Here is a 20,021-nt window from a genome sequence, read left to right as displayed (position 1 = left end):
CTCCATCAGCAACATTACCGTGTAATAGTTGTCATTCACTGCAAGTGCCTTAGAAAGACCAAAGTCACTGATTTTTGCATAATGCTGGTTTACTAGAAGGACGTTTCGAGCAGCCAGGTCACGATGCACAAAATTATGTTCTTCGAGATATTTCATTCCCAAGGACACCTGATGCATTAACTCTGCAATATTACTGATCGGTACCTCATCCCTGCAGAAAAGAAAAGAAGTATGACAGTGACTCTAACCCACATGTACTGCTCCCCTTCTAACCTCATTAATTGCATGTGCATACTATTGTTGATTTAGACCTAGTTTAGTTTGTGTTTAATTAACGTTATCTTTGTAACCTACTAGATTTAAGAAAGTTGTTGAATGGGCAATCTGACATACCAGGCTTTTCTTAAAGTAACCTTTAATGAGAGAAATATGGTTTTGCCAGTGCTGGCCTCCTTCTGAAAATGCTGGTTCGCTGGCTGTCCCTGGCTTCAGTAACTTTTGAGTCACTGACCCAGAACGAGCATGTAGATTTGAAAGTCAGAGTGAAGCCAGAACTTCTAGTTTGCATACCTGTTCTTGGTCAGTTGAAACCACTGGATCAGAATGGGATACTTGATTAACATTTCCTGAAGGAGGTCAGCAATGGCAGTCTGTATATTTATTTTCTGTACAGGTTTCCTGTTTTGCCCAAAACAGTCACTGAAGCTTACAAGAAAATTCTAATGATTTCAAGGATTAACTAGAAACATTGTGAATGCACTGCCCAGAATAATGCTTCAAAGCAGAACTTGGTGGAAAAATGTTTTTAACCCTTGCAGTGAGGTTACCCCAGAACTCCAAGGGTCAAGTGCTCATTTTTGTTTAGGTGCTAAAAAAAAAGTTATCTTTACCTGAACTGTGGAGCCGGCTGGATGCTACTCCAGTCCCTGAAGCCTTGCTCCCCCTCAACTTCCTTAGATCCTATACACAGTGTATAGAACTTGATGACTCAAGGATCCTTAGACCACTGAAGCGGAGGGGACCAGTCTAAGAGCAAGCTGCCTCTGAGGATCTGGTTAGTATAACTTTTTTTCTTTTTTTTTTAACAGTTAGACAAAAACAAACACTTCTTAAGAACCTTTTGCCCAGACTTCTGCTTTAATAGCATGCTTTAGAAAAAAATCAGAGGTCCAGGTGCTGATGCCCAGAACATTCCCCTGAAAGTACCTGATCCCATATGATCCTGGAAGGGAAATTCAGGAATAGTTAGTAGTTTGGATAGAAGACAACTTAGGAATACCAGCTGCTGCAGAATTAGTCTATTGGTAAAGTGTAAAAATCAGACAAACAAACGCAACCTTAGCACTTTTTGAAAACCATGCCTAGGACTCAAAAGGTTCATAAAATATGCTGCGTGCCTAACCCCTGCTGACCTGCAAAAAATTCAGGCTGATTTCTTCCTGTTATGAGAGCTTGGAGATGCCAAATAAGCTTTTCTGCATGTGTCTGTCTTCTGATTTATAAAACCTTAGCATGGGAACAAGCGGAAAACACGTAGCTAACATTAGACAAGGTTGTTTTTTTTTTTGCCAAATACGCTACACTGACATCACATTGACTTGAATCATGGTTTGATTACTTCTGTAGCTAATCTTAAGTGTTTACGTACTTCTTAGCAGACAGAAATTTGTTTAGGGGTCCTGCTGATGCAATTTCCATGACCAGCATAAGGCACTCTGCCTCACAGACACCAATCATTCTGACAATGTATGGATTGTCCAGCTGGTGCATTATTTCTGCTTCCTTCATCAACTCTTCCTTTCTTAACTTTTCATTATCATCCTGCAGCTTGAGTATTTTTATAGCCACATCAATTTGACGCCTGAAAAACAAACCATTACTTCTGTTACATTCTGAAACATCGGAGACACTGGTTGCCAAGCAGGAAAGATTGCTAGCAATTTTCTTCCAAAAAATTTACCCTAAAGAGGAAATATTTAAAGCAACCTTCAATTCACTTTTGTATTCTTAACGGTAAAGGTAAAACTAAAAATTTTATGAAAAAATATGTTATTGCAATTCAATACATTTTGCAGTTTAATATTGTTCACAATTACCTTTCCATTTGAACATGTATCCATCTATTATTCTGTAAAACTGACAAAAAAATCAAATGCTTCTTCCTTGTTGATCATGGCAACTACACGTGTACAAAATACTCCCAAATTTGTAATTTTGTGATCACATGATTTCTTTTATTACAACACTGAAACTGATCATACAACTGTACCATGCAGCACAGGTACCTCTTTCACTGCTGGATGACTCTACTTCCAGTACAGAATTTAGCTAAACACCACATACTCTACCTGACACACAAGTTTGCGAGGTTGGGACCCTGTCATTGTCTTTCAGTGTAGTACATTTTAATATCAATGCAGAAGAAGCCAGGGATGGAGAGATAAGTGTGTGCACAAGGGTTTAATTAAAACAGATCTAAACACTAAGTGGATGACATTTAACTTTGATTATATTTGGGGGGTGCGCACATTACATAAATGTTGTGTTTAGAAAAATGACAAACAATGATTTTTTTTCCAATTAAAATCCAAGGACATAATATATGTACAAAAATATATGTATGCAAATTTGGCACCAAATTAAAGCCCCATCTGTCCCCCAAAAAAGCAATGTATAATACATTAGGGTAGACTACAAGACCTAAAAGATATAAAGTGCAGAACTGAGATATTTAAAAAAAAACCCACTAGTGACCCAAAGCGATTTAGAGATAAAAAGTGGTTTAAGTGGTTAACAACAGACCCACTGGGCAGGGCTAGCAAGTCTTTAATGTCTTGCATGTGGAAAATTGTCCATGTTAAACAATTTAATGGAACATAAAATCATCACATAAAAACATCATCATTAAATAAGCAGACAAGGGAGCATCATTATACAGGACAGTCTGGATTGTGGGAGGTAAGGCTGGGTTCACACCTAAGCGTATTTTTTCAGCTCGTTTTTTTCGTGTTTTTTAGCGCGTTTTTCCGTTCAGTGAAAAGCGTGTTTCATTGGCGGAATGATTTTTTTTTTCTTATTTTCTCTATTTAAAAAAAATTATTCACTTTTAAACTTCCGCTCGCAAGGGACGGAACCCAGAAGTCGGCAGCCGCCGGAGGACACAGTGGGGAACACGGACAAGGTAAGACCTGTACGCTGTATTCCCGAGTGTGGCTCGGCGGTTACCGCTTTGTTAACCCCAATCCACACTCGGGAATACCAATGGAAACTCGTGGAAAAACGCCCCAAAGAAGCTCCTGTACCTCTTTGGGCGTAGGGCGTTTTTCAGCGCGTTCCTACGCGCTGTAAAACGCACAGGTGGGAACCATGGCCATAGGCAATTATTGGTTTTCACATGTTGAGCGTTTTACAGCGCGTAGGAACGCGCTGTAAAACGCCCAGGTGTGAACCAGGCCTTAATGTTCAGATTGCTGACAAATAGTAGGACATTCAAATAATATTTACCTAAAAGTCCATTCCTTTAATATTAGGTATTCCTAAAGAAACTGGACAATATTAATATGCAAATCGACAACATTATTAGCAATTAAGAATATTCTTTCCTGTATAAAAAAAAACACCCTTCTACCACCTACCTAACCCCATCAACCTACCGGGTCGACCAATTACTGCTATCCTGGATAACCTTACAAATGGCCTTTCACGGTATGTAATTTATTTTTTATAACGTGATGGTTATAATTAGACATGTGCGATTCGTTTCGTTCCGAATCGAATCGAAATGAAATTTCGTACGGATCACCGCTAACGAATTTAGTCCGAATCCGAATTCCGAAACAAATTGACTTTCGGACACGAATTCCGAAAAACTAATAAAGCAAAATCAAAGCGCAACGAAAGGAAACAAAACAAATTTTTTGCTGGTGCACATGTCTAGTTATAATCTACATTTATATCTAAAAGACTCCACCCACCTACTCATACTATCTGATTACCACTGGGAACTACAAAATACCTGGCTATGCCTTGTTATCTGTTCATCGCAGATCTTATTGCCTCATGAGAACAGGATAACGTGATAACGTGATTTTTATAACGTGATGGTTATAATTAGACATGTGCGATTCGTTTTGTTCCGAATCGAAATGAAATTTCGTACGGATAAATTATCGAACGAATTTAGTCCGAATCCGAATTCCGAAACAAATTGACTTTCGGACACGAATTCCGAAAAACTAATAAAGCAAAATCAAAATCAAAGCGCAACGAAAGGAAACTAAACAAATTTTTTGCTGGTGCACATGTCTAGTTATAATCTACATTTATATCTAAAAGACTCCACCCACCTACTCATACTATCTGATTACCACTGGGAACTACAAAATACCTGGCTATCCCTTGTTATCTGTTCATCGTAGATCTTATTGCCTCATGAGAACAGGATAGCAATATTTAGGGGGTTATTTACTAAGCTGCCGCAGGCCGTTCGGCTATTCACTTTGGCCGTGTATGGCTGATTTCAGCCGTACATCGGCTAAAATCAGCCATACATTGGCTGGCTTCTGCTGGCTTCAGCATGTTCGGCTGAGCCGAAGTGAAGGAGCCGTTCGACTCAGCCGATCCAACATGTTTATCGGCTGAGTCAAACCTCCGGCACTTCACTGCCTGCCGTTCGCCCTATTCTCATAGGGGCCGAACGGCAGTAATTGAATAACCGAATGCCCCCGAACGGCATTAGGCCCGGTTATTTTGCTTGCTGCCTCCGATCTAGCAAGCAGAATTAAAAAATGACAAGTTAATAAAAGAAAAGAAAATTTAAAAAAACAGCGTGGGGTCCCCATCCCTAGAAATATTAGGAGGGACCCCAAGTTAAAAGTAATTAAAAAATACATGCGTAGGGTTCCCCAAAGTCATACCAGGCCCTTTAGGTCTGGTAGGAATTTTAAGGAGGAACTGCAGTATTCAGGCAGTACCAGCCCCCTCATGCAAATCCCCCTCATTTCAGACACTACCAACCCTACTGTATTCAATCACCATCATACCCCCATCATGTAAATTCCCTCTCCAATTCATCCAGCAGATTCAACCCTTATCTCTAATTTAAAAAAAAATTACTTTGTAAATCAGGGGTGGGAACCTCTGGCCCTCCAGCTGTGGTGAAATTACAAATCTCATGATGCATCTGTCTCTGGGAGTCATGCCTGTGGCTGTGAGAATCTTGCAATGCCTCCGGCTGGAGGGATGGAGGTTCACCACCCTTGGTGTGAATGATTCCTGTACATTGGGGTTGGTGAAAACAGAGCTGCGTTACATTAGTGTCCCAGGACATCTGAGGCACATGTGCACTGGCAAAGGCTGCACAGTAAGCAGACCCACCCCTCCCCAGATTATATATAAGGTTAAACAACACACTGGGGAATTTCTTGCCCACATGGACACAGAATACAGTAAAAGGGAATTGGATTTCCAGATGTATTTAAAGATTGTAAATGTGCTTGTCGGTTAATAAAACATTCCCTCAGTTAGAAAAAATACAAATACTGTAAATGTATAGAATTATACTGACATCAGCTGGCTTCATATAGTCTCTATCTGTTACACATTGAATTCAATATATGGACTTTCAAAGAGTAAATAGAGGCAATTATAGTGTGAATCACAACATAATTTCTTAATTGGGACAACCCCTCTTATCAACAAGACCAGGTCAATTTGAGGCACTGGCAATATCTTATAGATTTAGACCTGATCTGTTACACAATGTAGAAGCTGTGTCACAAAGAGGGCTCCCACTGTTTTACATTAAACTAATTTACCTTTTCATCTTGTAGACTCCTTTCTTAACACTGCCAAAATTTCCAGCACCTAGGTCAACTTCATCTATCATAAGCATTTCTCTCTTGAGGAAGACTTTACGATCTTTTATTTCCTCTGGATCACTGTATGGACTGTCATAAACACTGGTGTCCATGGGCAAAATCCGTGCCTTTTCTCCCGCTGCAAAGAAACATTTTTGCAAGAGATTATATTTGAGGTAAACTGATGATTGACATTTAACTGAACATTGTGAGGTTGTTAATGGCACATTGCTACGATTGTCACCTATGTGATAATTGTATCATCCACATTAGGAACTTCTGGAACTATGCAGTGGAAAGAAATGGTAACTTTGGATGCAGATTCTCTTCATATCTCCACTTCTATAAGGTGTGCTCGCAGTCCATTTACCTAAAGTTTGACGAACACAGCCTATGGCCAGGCAGGGTCCACCAGCTGTAGGAAATTTTGGCACTCCAGCTATGGTGAAACTACAAATCCCATTATTATTATTGCAATGCATCATGGGACTTATAGTTCAACAACAGCTTTAATGCCAAGGATGCCTACCCCTGGGGTCCATTCATGGCACCATTCAGGTATACATACTGCTATTTAAAGTATTTATTGAAGGAAGAGAAGTCCTGCAGCCAGTAGCCATCACCCTGTTTTGGGCTGATGGAGTTGCTACTCTTTATGCCTTCCATCTTCAGGGAAGCTAGATTTCTAGGGGTGCAACTGATTTGCAGTGCTGCACAGGAAATTAAGTAACAAGCTGCAGGATCCTCCAAATAGTGTGGCACATGTACAACCATTTGTAAGTAGTCCACAAAGACATTTGGCTACTGTTCCATATTGGTAATGGTGGACCTTGTCTCTAAATATGCGGTGGTAACCACCACGTGTGATCAGATTAAAAAGACTGTAGCTAATGTCTTTTGTTGTGATTTTTTTCATGACTTTAAATGAATGACCATATGATACGTCCTTTGAAAGCAAATGTGCGCAAGAGTCTTGACAATTGTATGGCATACTGCATTCTGCATGATCTTTTACCACCTGCATGGCAATGGACCCCATCAGCATTATACCAGAATACAGGTACAGCTGTTGTGTGTGCTGGAAAGCTAAAAGCAGGGAGATCAACTATTTCCAAAAAGGACCCAGTCACTGTATACAACTACACATTCTAGTTACACCCTTTGATACAGGCTTTTTTTTGTAGGGTCCCACTCCCAGCACAAAAGATTTGACCTTTCTGTTTTTCTACAATCTGGCAGCTTTGTAAACTGTAGTCCTGGAGACAGGAACATAGGTGAAATCAATACTAAATTTAGCTCCATGATTTTTGGAGCCATATGCTGCAGGACAGGTAAATACTTCTCTAATCCTTTACAGGGTGCTTTTAATTCATCCTCCACATGATCCAGAGGTAAGAAATTAATAAATAATTTCACTTTTACTTTTTAAAGTTCTGTCTCCACTGTTGAATTTGCAATAGGAGAAAAACCGTGATCTTGACATATTCTATTTGGATTTCTATCTATCTCTCAGCAGAAAGGTGCTTAAAGGTTGGCGATCTCAACAATGTTCTGTACTTAAGGCTTCCATTACATTATCAGAATTGAACAAAGCCTATGGGCTTTAGTGAAAATATGTTTCTTTAGCTAAATAATGAACATCAGGATATTTAGCCATTTTAATTTAGTTATAAATTTACTTTTGAAGTATTGTCATGCTATGTTTTCTGTGTTGTATATCTATTATATTGCAAATGTAACTAAATATTTTAGACAATTACATTTCTGATGGCTATAAAGTCAAAATACTGTAACAAACTTTATCATTTGAATTTCATTATATTATTACCAAAGAAAGGTTCAGGAGTGTAGCCGTCAAAATTACCTGTTGACTCCCTCTGGGGAAAACAAAAAAATGCATATGTTAGAAAAGAAAATTATTTTTCAAGGGTTAAATGTATTCACTCAAACAATCACTGTAGCTGTTATCCTTTTTGGTTGCTTCAAGTAAACTTTCCCAGAAAGTTATGGAGGCTGCTATTTTTTGCAACTTCCTGAAAATCTATTTGCCTGGCTGTTAAGCTGACCCTCTAGATTCAATGTTTTAAGATACTGATGCAAAATAAGAATGCAGAGTATCTATGTGCATGTTCTGGATTACTCAGGGGTCTATTCATGAAGCAGCCGAAGGATCTAGCCGTAGCTTCGGCTGATCCTTCGGCTAGCTTCAGCCCCAGGACCCCTTTGGTTCAGTAGAACATAAGGGCTGCTGTACGGGCTATTCACTATAGCACGTACAGCTCCCGAAGTGGGCCAGGCGGCTCAGTCGAGACGAAGGCATATGCCTCGGCTCGACTGAGCGGAGGTGAAAGGTGAAGCTGGCCGAGCGTGACAGCCTGCTTCTTATAGCTGGGCAGAGCCTGCCGTGATCTTACGGCTGGCTCCGGCCACTTCCAGAGAGATCAGCGTCCCTGGTTACCAGGTAACCAGGGACGCTGATCTCCAGACAGCCCTACTCTCCCGGGCGCTCCGGGAGTCTCCTGCTATTAGATAGCGGCTCCCGGCCGCCCGGGAGAGAAACACTTTCTCCCAGAAAGGTTTACTCTGCTCGATCGAGCAGAGTAAACCTTTCCCTGCTTTCTTCTCTTTTTTTTATTCTGACATGGAGCTGTTGTCTGCCGTGAGAATTAAAAAAAATGTCACCATAGGAATGCATAGCTACAGACAACTAGCATGTGTAAAATGAGAAGTCAAAACCACCTTACAAAACCACAACAACCTAGTAGATTCAAGGTACTACCTGGCTACAACAATTCCTTTCAAAATATAATTTTTTTTAAAAACATATACAGCATATATACACATGAAAGGTTTATTTTAATGTTGCTTCTTAAAGATTCTTAATGCATTTGGGGTTTCAAAAGTCTTAATAATGGAAGCACAAAAGGAATATGACTGTGCCATTCATTTAAATCCAATTAAAACAAGCGAAGCAGAACAATGTAAAATAGAAAGTTTCTTGAATTTTACCCAGTAAATTCATGTTGGTTTTTTTTTTTAGCAAACTGTGGAACGTATACAAAGTCTGTACAATACTAATTTTAAAACGATCTGGTGTTTTGTACTCACAACTTTTGGAAGTGATGGTAGTGCAACACAACTGCCTAAAAAAATAAAACAAAAAAAACCATCAATGACATACAATATGTTGTCATGCAAAAACAATTAATTTGCATTAACCATTTCCTTAACTTTAGGCTTCAGCAAAAAAAAGGATCAGTGTGAATTCCTACTGATTTATGAATTATAGAACATGTACTTCAATATAGTTGAAAAATCTGTGGGGGGTGACATGGTTTTCTCATGGTTGAAAGCTTGTCTAAAATTGCTTTCCTGTTCCGAACAGTGTTCGGCTCACTTCACTTCAGATCGGTCATTCACTCGGCTGCCCTCGGCAGCTTCGTGAATAGACCACTTAATACTTATCCATGTTGGAACTAATAATAACCCAATGGGAGCACTTTGCTACCACCCTTACCAATAAATATCTCCTCTGCAAGTGCTATAGGATATAGACGACCCATATTTGTTTTATACAATAAATATTATGTAAATTAACATTGAAGATGGGAACTGTTATTATCACAAAACGACAACAGTGACATCCATTCAGATCAGCAGGGCATCCATGCACGGATCCCCTCCTGATCAGACCGTGCAAAGGGGCCTAAGAATGAAAAACAGTACCGCCTACAAAGTAGCCTTCGTACTTGCCTTCCAAAATGTCCATGTCACTAATCTGCACTGTATTGCAGAGATAGAGCTGAATGAAGAAACATCAGTATCTTCTATCTATCTATCTATCTATCTATCTATCTATCTATCTATCTATCCATCTGTGTCCAGCAGTGTCAGATACCTGCCCCCCCCCTGCACTCTATGGTTACTCCCACTAGCCCCTATAGCACTAGAGAACACACCACAGAGTGCAGCAGAGGACCAGGAATCTGACACACATTAAGAAGTGTGCCGGATGCTGAAGAATCTTCAGGCAACTGTAACACTGCATTACAGCAGGGCCGTCGCTAGCGCAAGGCAACATGGGCACTTGCCTTACGGCGCCAGGGAACAGGGCGGAAAATTGACAGTGACAGTCGGCTGCCCGGCATAAGTCCGGCTTCGGCCGTCCGATCGAGACCAGTGTGGGCTGCCTACGTCAGTGAGTGACGTAAGTGGCCCCGCCCCTGTTTCCCCTGGCCGCTCAGCCGCATGTGAAGGAGCGAGGGCTGCAGAAGGCGGAGCAACGGCGGCGTCATCCTGGAGGCAACGGCGACCTGTTGAGGGACTCGGGAGCCGCCCGGAGCAAGGGGGGGGGGACTTCTGCCGCTTCGGCAGCGGTGATCGCTGTCTGTTTTCTCTTCTCCTCCACCCGGAAAGTTTGCCGCTAATGGGACCTGGCACTGGCAGCGAAGACACAGGATGACATGGGGGCGTAGGATGACATGGGGGCACAGGATGACATGGGGGCACAGGATGGCATGGAGACACAGGATGACATGAAGACAGGATAACATGGAGGCACAGGATGATATGGGGCACAGGATTACATGGGGGTACAGGATGACATGAAGACACAGGATGACATGAAGACACAGGATGGCATGGAGACACAGGATACCATGGAGGCAGAGGATGATATGGGGCACAGGATGACATGGTGGCACAGGATGACATGGTGGCACAGGATGACATGGGGGCACAGGATAACATGGAGGCACAGGATTACATGGGGCACAGGATGACACGGGGGCACAGGAGTTGGGGCACAGGATTACATGGGGGTACAGGATGACATGAAGACACAGGATGACATGAAGACACAGGATGGCATGGAGACACAGGATACCATGGAGGCAGAGGATGATATGGGGCACAGGATGACATGGTGGCACAGGATGACATGGTGGCACAGGATGACATGGTGGCACAGGATGACATGGGGGCACAGGATAACATGGAGGCACAGGATTATATGGGGCACAGGATGACATGGGGGCACAGGATGACATGAAGACACAGGATGACATGAAGAAACAGGATGGCATGGAGACACAGGATAACATGGAGGCACAGGATGATATGGGGCACAGGATGACATGGGGGCACAGGATGACATGGGGGCACAGGATGACATGAAGACACAGGATAACATTGAGGCACAGGATGATATGGGGCACAGAAGATGGGACCATGGGAGACGCGGCCCCGGCCAGCGAAGGCTCCAGCAAGATGCTTCGGTGGCTGGAGGAAGAAGAGGCATGTCCTGAAAGCAGGCTGGGGAGCTGCAGGTAAGAGGAACAGCATGTGTGCAGGGAAAGGGACCCTCCACAGACCATCATATATCCTGCACAGCCCACCTTAGAGTCTCTGTGCAAGGTCTATGGTGGGCTCCGGGGGGTCTCTGGTGGGGATTGCAGGGACTGGGCAGTGTGTGTGTGCGTGCACCGGCCCTGCATTACAGTGCAATGTAAAAAAAAGCAGGAGTGGCAAGAATGAACTCTTTTCTTTGAGGAGCACTTTCTAAGGGCTCTTTCACATCTGAACAATCACACAATTCCATGTGAATAATGCATGCTATTGCACAGCAGAGCTAGTGTGCTTTATCATGCGCTAGGTGCATTGCCATTTATTTCAGTGGCACTGCAGCATGGTGCTGCAATACTGTGCATCGAATAATGGTTCCATGGAAAAAAGCATGCACTACTTTTTTCTACCACACCACAATGCACGGTATTGTGGTACCGCATGTTGTGCTGTGTTGCAGTGCACAATGGCCAGGGGGCGTGATGGGGTGCCATTCAAAAGAATGGTAACGCACCCTAGCTACGTTGTACGTAAATCACACGGAATCTTGTAATTAACCATACACTCAGATGTGAATCGCCCTTAAATATTTTAACATTGCAGTAAAAAGGTGTGTTTTTGCTATGCATTAAAGTACAAGTTTGGGTCTTTTTAAATAGCGCTCCACGCATATGCAAAAATGACAACACCTGCACTATAGCTTACAACAACACATACTGTAGAAGTGAAGACTTTTTCATGGTGCACTGCAGGTGTGATGTCTTATGTACTGAGGTGGGCTGACAGCATAGTCCCTATGAGTGGGCTGTCTTAACACTGGAATATGTATAAAAAGACACACGTGAACACAAGTGCGTTAACGCACCACAACAGTGTATATGAGTCCTTAACGTTTTATCCTACAGATCAGCAAATATTAGCCCTTTTTTATTTCGCTTTGTATGTAAAATTTCATAACAATTATAACACAGTTTTTTTCTGCTGGAAATATCACTAGCTATCAGTGTGTTTAAGATGTGTGTAAAAGCTGTTTAAGATGGTCATACAATAAGGCCTGGTTCAGACTGAGCGTTTTGTAGTGCTTTCTCTGCCTTAAAAACGCTCAAAAAATATTCCCCCACGCAAAAAATCGTATTCATTTCTATGTCCTTGTTCACATCTGAGTGTATTTTTGCAATAAGCAAAACACCTGTAGCTGGAAAAAGTACATGAGGATATTTTTTGGTATATTTCAACTTGATTTATGCGCATGCGTGCATAAAAAGAAAACGCACAAAACAGCTGTCGCCTAAGTGTCAACGGAGACTTATGGGCCATAAAATACCAATGAGAAACTAAAGCTTTCAACAGTTTAATATTCACTCGAAAAAAATGTACATATTGATGTGACAAAATCTTCTGACTTACCAGCTGATGCGCTACCATTGGGACAAGCTTCTCTTAATACAGTTATGACTCCATCAGGCTTAAGTTTCAGATATTCAACCAACTGTATAATGACAGCAAAAGAGTAGAATTAAACAAAGGCAATGTAAAATAAACATTAAAAAGTATTTACAACCATAGAATTACTTTTTTTGTTTCCTTTTTCTGCTTGTATTAAGAAGTTTCAAGTGTATTTTAATGGAATTAGACATGATGCATCTACTTGTATCATACAGAATTTATTAGTACTAATGTATGTAACATGCATGATGCATGCTTAATGCCCTAGTTATGCACACTAAGGGTTCGTTCACACCATAAGCAGTGCGTTCCGATTCTGGACGGAACACACTGCCTCGCATTGCGGCCGGCTCACTTTTTTGCAGCATTTTGATCGCACCCGACCGCACTGCAAGCACACTGTGCCTTGCGATCCCGTGCGGGCGATCACATTGCGGCCAGAGGGCGTGGCTATGATGCCATTCACTTAAATGGCCCGCCACGCCCCTTCCAGTCGCATGAAATAGCCGGAACGCACTGCATATGGCGTGAACGTCCCCTAAAGCATTTACATATGAACAATCACTAAAAAAAACCTCACTCCACAGCAGAAGAACGGAAATCCTAGCTTTGGATAGTTACTTTACATTGCATTACAATAGTTTCTAATGAAAACACACAGCAGGTGTTTTTAAGCTGACCTACCAACTCACTGAATCCCAACTTTAGAGTCTTTGTTGTGATCTTTATGGATCTTTGGGGATGCTAGAGAAGTCAGTGATGCTTGTTTTGAAGCACTTTTACTGCTACTTTTACTGCTTAAATTGTGCATAGTCTGGGCACAGGATGGGTTGCCACCTTTTTTTCAAACGAAACCCGAACACTCTAGCAACGCGCAGAAATGTTTATGGGAGTCGTGTCTTATTCATATGCAAATATCACAGTTGAGACTATTTTCAGTGGGGGGCCAGTAGCCCTGTCTTAATTTTGGTTGCCCCTGTCTGCCTGACATCTTGTGTCTGGGTTTCTGCTACCATGAAACCCGGACACAGCATTTAAACCCCGCAGTGTCCGGGTGAATCCTGGACAGGTGGCAACCCTAGGCACAGGTGCTCAGACAGTTTTTTTTTTACACCTGCATCAAATGAATTTGCAGCAGTACACGGCACAGGCACCCTATATGTGCCTATTAACATATTTGAGTCAAGAGCCTAATAAAAACACACTAATCATATGACTGCTATATGGCCAAGTTGTACATGGGTTCTGTTTATCCAGTGCACAGTATGATTTGTGTAGGAAGCAAAAGCATTTGAAAAATAATTTAGGACAAAAATAATGTGGGTATGAAACCAAGCATGCATGCTTTGAAGGTCATTGGTGTGCTCTGATATATTGTTTTGGAATTGCACCAGTGTAAGTAATGGGATTACTTTAAAGGCAACCTGCAGTAGGAAAGGAAATGTGGAGGCCTCGCCATAAAAGCTGGGTGTCTGTCTGTCATGCTGATCTAATATGACTCCAAATGTACTAAAGTCCAAACTCAACAGTCAAGCAACTAGCTTTTTCAGAAATAGATTAGCAATTAAAGCCTCTATATTTCTCTTGGCTCTAGATAAAGTGTCCATCAGATTATACCTCAAGCATTTGGGTATTTTAAATGACTTTTATGGTTCAGGGCTACTTTACAGTTCTCTGTGATGACACTGACAAAGACACATTGGTTTTTCTTTCCCAGTATCTAAGAATGCTGCCAATACCTGTTTACAAGTTGCGGTTTAGTAACACATGTGCTACCTCTCACTGAATGTTTGCTGCCCTTACAGAGCCAAGAGTGCTTGGTTTATCAGCAATACGTAATGCTAACTGGAAAACCACCTCTGTGCCCCACCTTAAGATATCAGCAAGGTCTATCATGATTTTGCTTTGGGACTGTAAGCAATAGCTATACTGTGTATACTCCAAAGACATGTTGGTAGGTTAAGTGGCTCCTCTCTAAGTTGGCCCTGTATGTATGTGAGATAGGGACCTTAGATTGTAAGCTCCTTGAGGGTAGGGATTGATGTGAATGTGTAACTATGTAAAGTGCTGTGTAAATTGTCGGCGCTATATAAATACCTGTAATAAATAAATAAATAAATATATCTTGCCCGATATGTTAAATGTTGGTAGACGTACCTGCCATAAAGTGTCAAACTTGGTTCCATCAGGGATTGCATATCTCCCAGATTTGTCAAAGTCAATCTTATAATGGTAGACTGTTTTTCCATACACTATTGAAAGGGCATACTCTGCTTCCTTCCTCTTCCTTATCCTTTAAATAGGAAAAAGCTCATGAAAGAATAATCATTAAAACATTCTGCCTGTGGGTAAAATAAGCATGGGCACACTCACAATAACAAATGGGGGTGAAGTTGTGGGGAAACAAGCGCAGTGAGAAAACTTTAGAGATGGAGGGGTTAGAAGCAGTCCAAGCAGGTTGCAGAGAACAGAAAAAGCTCAAAATGGGGAAGAACACTGGAAATCCAAGGCTGAACCTACCATCTCTCTGTAGATTCTCTGTTCTCATGCAACAGAATGTAGGTAGAATATGCAATACACCACCATAAACTGCAAAAGGGACAGTGTTCCCAGGACATTAACAAATCACCATCAGGAGCTCCCACCAACCAGGACCGGGTTTACCCTTCCTGCCGCCCCAAGGCTGGGTTCGGCAATGCCACCCTCCCTCTCCCTGCCGAGGGAATGCGGGGGCTGCAGGGTTGGTTTAAGTTTTTTTTATGGGTTTTTTTTTGTTTCTCTCCTTTTTTAAAACTTTTTTATCACTTTTTTAATTTTTTTACTGTTCACATTTTTATTTATCTTGTCATCTTTTAATTTTTTTATAATTTTTTAACTTATTTTTTATTTATAATTATTTTCTTATTTTTTACTTTTATTTATGTAATTATTTTTTTATCAATTCACCTAGCTTTATTGCTATCACAAAGGAGCTAACAAGTTACTGAGGAGCTGACAAGACCACCATATGTGCGCCATTGTACCCCTTTGTCCGCATCCCCTCCAGCACAAGGGGGGAAAGATCACCATACATTTTTCTTCACTTTAACTTTTTTGCTATCACACAGGTGCTAACAAGCCCCTGTGTGATAGCATTTGGAGGTGACAGGTTCTCTTTATTGAACCTGTCACCTCCAATACAGGAGTTCTAGCACAGCACTGTGTTGGAACTCTTTTGACAGCTGAGATGGGAAGAGCACAGCTCTCCCCTCTCAGTGTGTACACGTAGCGTCAGGGTTAGTTTTAACCCTGCCGCTCTGCTTACAGCTCTCCATTCTGAAGGCGGCAGCGGCGTGGACGGAGCCGGGAGACGGAGCCGGGAGGATGCAGCATGGAGAGAGGTAAGTGCAGGGGAGGGAGGGGGGCAGCGGGGGAAGGACGGACCGGAACTCTGATTACAAGTGTACTCGGCGACATCGCCGAGAACACTTGTAGAGAAACAAGTAATTTCTCCTATTCTACATTTAGCTCTGCTTGTGCAAGTCCTGCTTGTGAAAGCTTACAATCTAAAAGAGAGGGGCATGTGATAAAAAAGGTAGTAGTTGCGTGGGGATGAGTTGTTCGAGAAAGTAAAAGTCCACTTGTTAGGTAGAAGTCGGAATAGGTTTCCCTGAAGAGATACGTTTTCAGGGATTGTCTAAAGGCAGAATAGGAGATAGCCAGACAGGTGGAGGTAAAGTGTTCCAAAGGATGGGAGAGACTCTAGAGAAGTCCTGAAGGTAAGCATGGGGGCAGTTGACGAGGGAACGAGAGAGCAGGAGGTCTTGGGAGGACTGCAGAGGAAAGTTTGGGTAATATTTTAAGATTAGGTTTGTGATGTAGCTGGGGCAGAGTTTTGGATCGCTTTGTAAGTAGTTGTTAATATTTTTAATTTACATTTATTGTCCATCTGAAATGAGATACAATTCAGATACAAATCTTGAAAGCTGGGTAGGTATAGATTACTACCATCCGGTTTTGTACCTACCAGGTTATCTTTCACATCTTTTATATTTGTACTAATTCCACAGTTGTTCATTTCTGTATTATTATACCTCATCTCCTTTTGACCACTATGTGTCAAGTACCTTCTGTTTGTGTCAGACAAGCTTTATATTTGCATACAAGCCTATGAGAATGCAAAACCCACTTGAAGCAGGTCAAATGCAGGTGAGAAGAAGGTCAAATGCACCTATCAATGAACTCTGAATGATCTCAAAAGTGTCTCAAACTCATGCCCAAAGCCCGTCAACACAAGGCCATGGATTACAATGCACTTCTTACAAAAAAAAATCCATATCTTACTGAATTAGAATAAAAATACTTAGGCAGCTGAGTGAATAACTGAGCCGAAGTAAACTGAGCTGAACGGCGTTCGCCTATTCACTTCGGCTCTGTATGGCTGATTCCAGCAGTACATCGGCTGGCTTCAGTCTGAGCATGTTCGGAGTGCCGAATCTTCGCCCGACATGGATTGGTACCTTGAGCGCCCGCCGAGAGCAAGGAGGGCTCTCACAACGGCCCAATCTGACGGTGGTGATACCTCCGTCAGATAACAGCTGACGACACGCCTCAGGGAGACACATATGAGGCTGCTGAGGGTGAGCCATATCATGACACAGTCACAAAACCCTCACTTGATTTCAAGCAGATAGCCTCTGAAGTGGCGAAATGCCTAAAAGCAGACATAGCCTCTATAATAGCAAGGTCCTTACAAAGCCATTTGGGGAAACTTAATGCCACCCTGGAGGCTCAAACCCAGCATCTGCAGATCATGGAGCTGTGTGTCTGTGACTTAGTAGATCACTCCGCTGAGACGCAGCACACTCACAGTGATACAGCTAAACACTGGCAAACTCTGCAAGATAAAGTGGACAATCTGGAGAATCGCTCCAGACGTAAAAATCTAAGAATAATAGGCATTCCAGAATCAGTCAAGGCTAATGATCTCAACCTCTATTGCTCCACAACTGTTTCTTAAGCCATGGGTCTCGCCAGTGGCGTAACAATCGGGAGGTGATGGTGGGGCTGCCCCGGTGCAGCGACGGGGGAGGGGCGCCGGCCGCCGGGCAGTGACAACCGGGCGCCTTTCCTGGTGCAAAAAATCCTTTTATTTAGCAAAAAATAATAAAAAGAGATTGATTGTACTCAAAGGAGGTAGGTTCATTAGTCATCTGCTCCATTCTGACCTCTTCTCCCGCTGATTGGATGATGACAGGCTTCCTCACCAGTCACTCCTGTCAATCATCCAATCGGCCAATCAGCGGGAGAAGAGGTCAGAATGGAGCAGATGACTGAAGACGCGATGGAGGTCCTGTGTGCGGCGGTTTCGGGTCCCTGAAGATGGCAGACGCGGCACAGGTACTCGTTTTTTGTATTGGAATATTTGCACGAGTACGGTACTCATGCAAATACTCGTTATCGCCGCCGATACCGATGCTTGTATCGGTATCGGTGCATCCCTAGTTAAAAGTGTATTGGACATACAATCCCAGAAGACATTCAAATTCCAATAGTAGGGGAGATAAAATGCACCTTCGCCTGTGTAGGCAAAAATCCTTGCACCGGCCCTGCTCTTACATCATCCCCGGCCTTCCCTGCGGGTAGTGCATCTCCAGTCTTCTCTATATGGGAGAATAGAGGAATTGCTACAATTAAAGACTTACTGAACCCTCAGGGACAGGGCCGTCATCAGGGGGGTACGGCCGATACTCATGTAAGGGACCTGGGCAGCCTTGGGGGCCTGCCCAGGACCCTTACATGAGTATTGGCCGTCGGTGACAGGAGAGGAGGCGGTCAGGCCCTAGCAGCGCAGGGCACCAGCATTGCCAATCCAGTACAATGCTGTACTGATCTCGGACCGGCCGGAAGTGACATCACGTCACTTCCGGCCAGTCCAGCGGCAGAGGAGGCCAGGTAAGAAAAGCAGGGAGCTGGGAGGGAGATAGGGAGGGAGATGCAGCCCTGACCAGCCCACCTGAGACCCCTGCAGAGTCCACAATAGAGAGTATCAGATGGGCTGTGCAGCATCTATGGTGGGCTCTTCAGGGTCACTCTCAGGTATGTGTGGGGTATCAGGTGGGCCCTGCATCCAGCACGTCACTAAGCCCTGTGTCCAGCGCGTCACTAAGCCCTGCATCCAGCACGTCACTAAGCCCTGCATCCGGCAGGTCGCCAAGCCCTGCGTCCAGCGCGTCGCCAAGCCCTGCGTCCAGCGCGTCGATAAGCCCTGCGTCCAGCGCATCAATAAGCCCTGCATCCAGCGCGTCGCTAAGCCCTGCGTCCAGTGGGTCGCTAAGCCCTGCGTTCAGTGGGTCGCTAATCCCTGCATACAGCGGGTCGCTAATCCCCAAGTCCAGCAGGTCCCTAGTCCCTGCGTCCAGCGGGTCACTTATACCTGAGTCCAGCACGTCACTAAGCCCTGAGTCAAATTCAGGTACTGTTCTGCATTGCTGCACAAAAAAAGATCCCTGGATTTGTAGTCCCCCTACAGCCGGTGCCATTCTGCATTAGAGTGTAAGCTCCTCTGTACAGGGACTGATGTGACTGGGGCTGCAACAACTAATTGACTAAGTCGATTAAAATCGATGATGGAAAATGTTGTCAACGTTTTTCATCATCGATTAGTCGGCTTTCGATTAGTTGCCCCTGTTTGCGGCTCCACACGTGCCGCACGCTTCACGCCACACGCCGCACCTCCTCCCTGCCTCACCCAGCTCTGAGCGCTCTCCCGTCGCTGCCCACTAAGACGTTGCCCGCCAAGATGATCATGTCGTTGCAGGGAGACGGCAGCGTGGGGAAATGGCAGCTGCCGCAGTCCCAAGATCTCGGGGGAAGAAAGTAAAGATGCTTGAAGAATGTGCAGGTAAGATTGCCGGCACTACCCCCACATGCAGTATAAATGTATTGCTGGGATAGTGATTTGTTGTATTCCTCTATAGCTGATGGTACATTGCGCTGTATATGTACCATCAGCTATAGAGGACTACAAATCCCAGCAATACATTATACACTGTATGTATATTGTATTGCTGGGATTTGCTGTATTCCTCTATAGCTGGTGGTATTCTGCATTGTGCTGTATAGAGGACTACAAATCCCAACAATACATTATACACTGTATGTATAGTGTATTGCAGGGATTTGCTGTATTCCTCTATAGCCGGTGGTATTCTGCATTGTGCTGTATAATGTATTATTGCTGGGATTTGTAGTCCTCTATAGCTGGTGCCATTCTGCATTGATTGCTGTATAATTTTACACTTTCCATTTCACTATATTGCACACCAGACTTTTTTTTTTGCTTCCACCGCTCCAAGCTTGACTGATGTGACTGGCTCAGTGTTCTCTGTACAG

At 43.2% G+C, this 20,021-nt stretch overlaps 1 protein-coding gene across 4 annotated transcripts in view; it reads right to left on the bottom strand.

The window, feature by feature from the left end:
* Positions 1 to 20,021, bottom strand: part of LOC108798239 (tyrosine-protein kinase ZAP-70) — a 52,100-nt gene that overhangs the window by 15,768 nt on the left and 16,311 nt on the right. The window contains exons 3-10 of one of the 4 annotated variants that reach the window (XM_018569972.1): positions 14,805 to 14,940; positions 12,619 to 12,690; positions 11,075 to 11,116; positions 9,968 to 9,995; positions 7,687 to 7,722; positions 5,817 to 5,997; positions 1,649 to 1,861; positions 19 to 211 (exon numbers count right to left, since the gene is read on the bottom strand). In XM_018569972.1, coding sequence (XP_018425474.1) covers positions 19 to 211; positions 1,649 to 1,861; positions 5,817 to 5,997; positions 7,687 to 7,722; positions 9,968 to 9,995; positions 11,075 to 11,116; positions 12,619 to 12,690; positions 14,805 to 14,940 — 901 coding nt within the window. Of the gene's footprint in view, positions 1 to 18; positions 212 to 1,648; positions 1,862 to 5,816; positions 5,998 to 7,686; positions 7,736 to 8,966; positions 9,002 to 9,967; positions 9,996 to 11,074; positions 11,130 to 12,563; positions 12,691 to 14,804; positions 14,941 to 20,021 lie in introns of all 4 variants that reach the window. The other 3 variants (XM_018569974.1, XM_018569971.1, XM_018569973.1) reach the window with 3 other exon arrangements.

The sequence above is a fragment of the Nanorana parkeri genome, unplaced genomic scaffold (genome assembly GCF_000935625.1).
Source record: "Nanorana parkeri isolate BGI_ZX_2015 unplaced genomic scaffold, ASM93562v1 scaffold1436, whole genome shotgun sequence".
In the NCBI taxonomy this organism is placed as follows: Eukaryota; Metazoa; Chordata; class Amphibia; order Anura; family Dicroglossidae; genus Nanorana; species Nanorana parkeri.
This window is presented reverse-complemented; position numbering and strand designations above follow the sequence as displayed.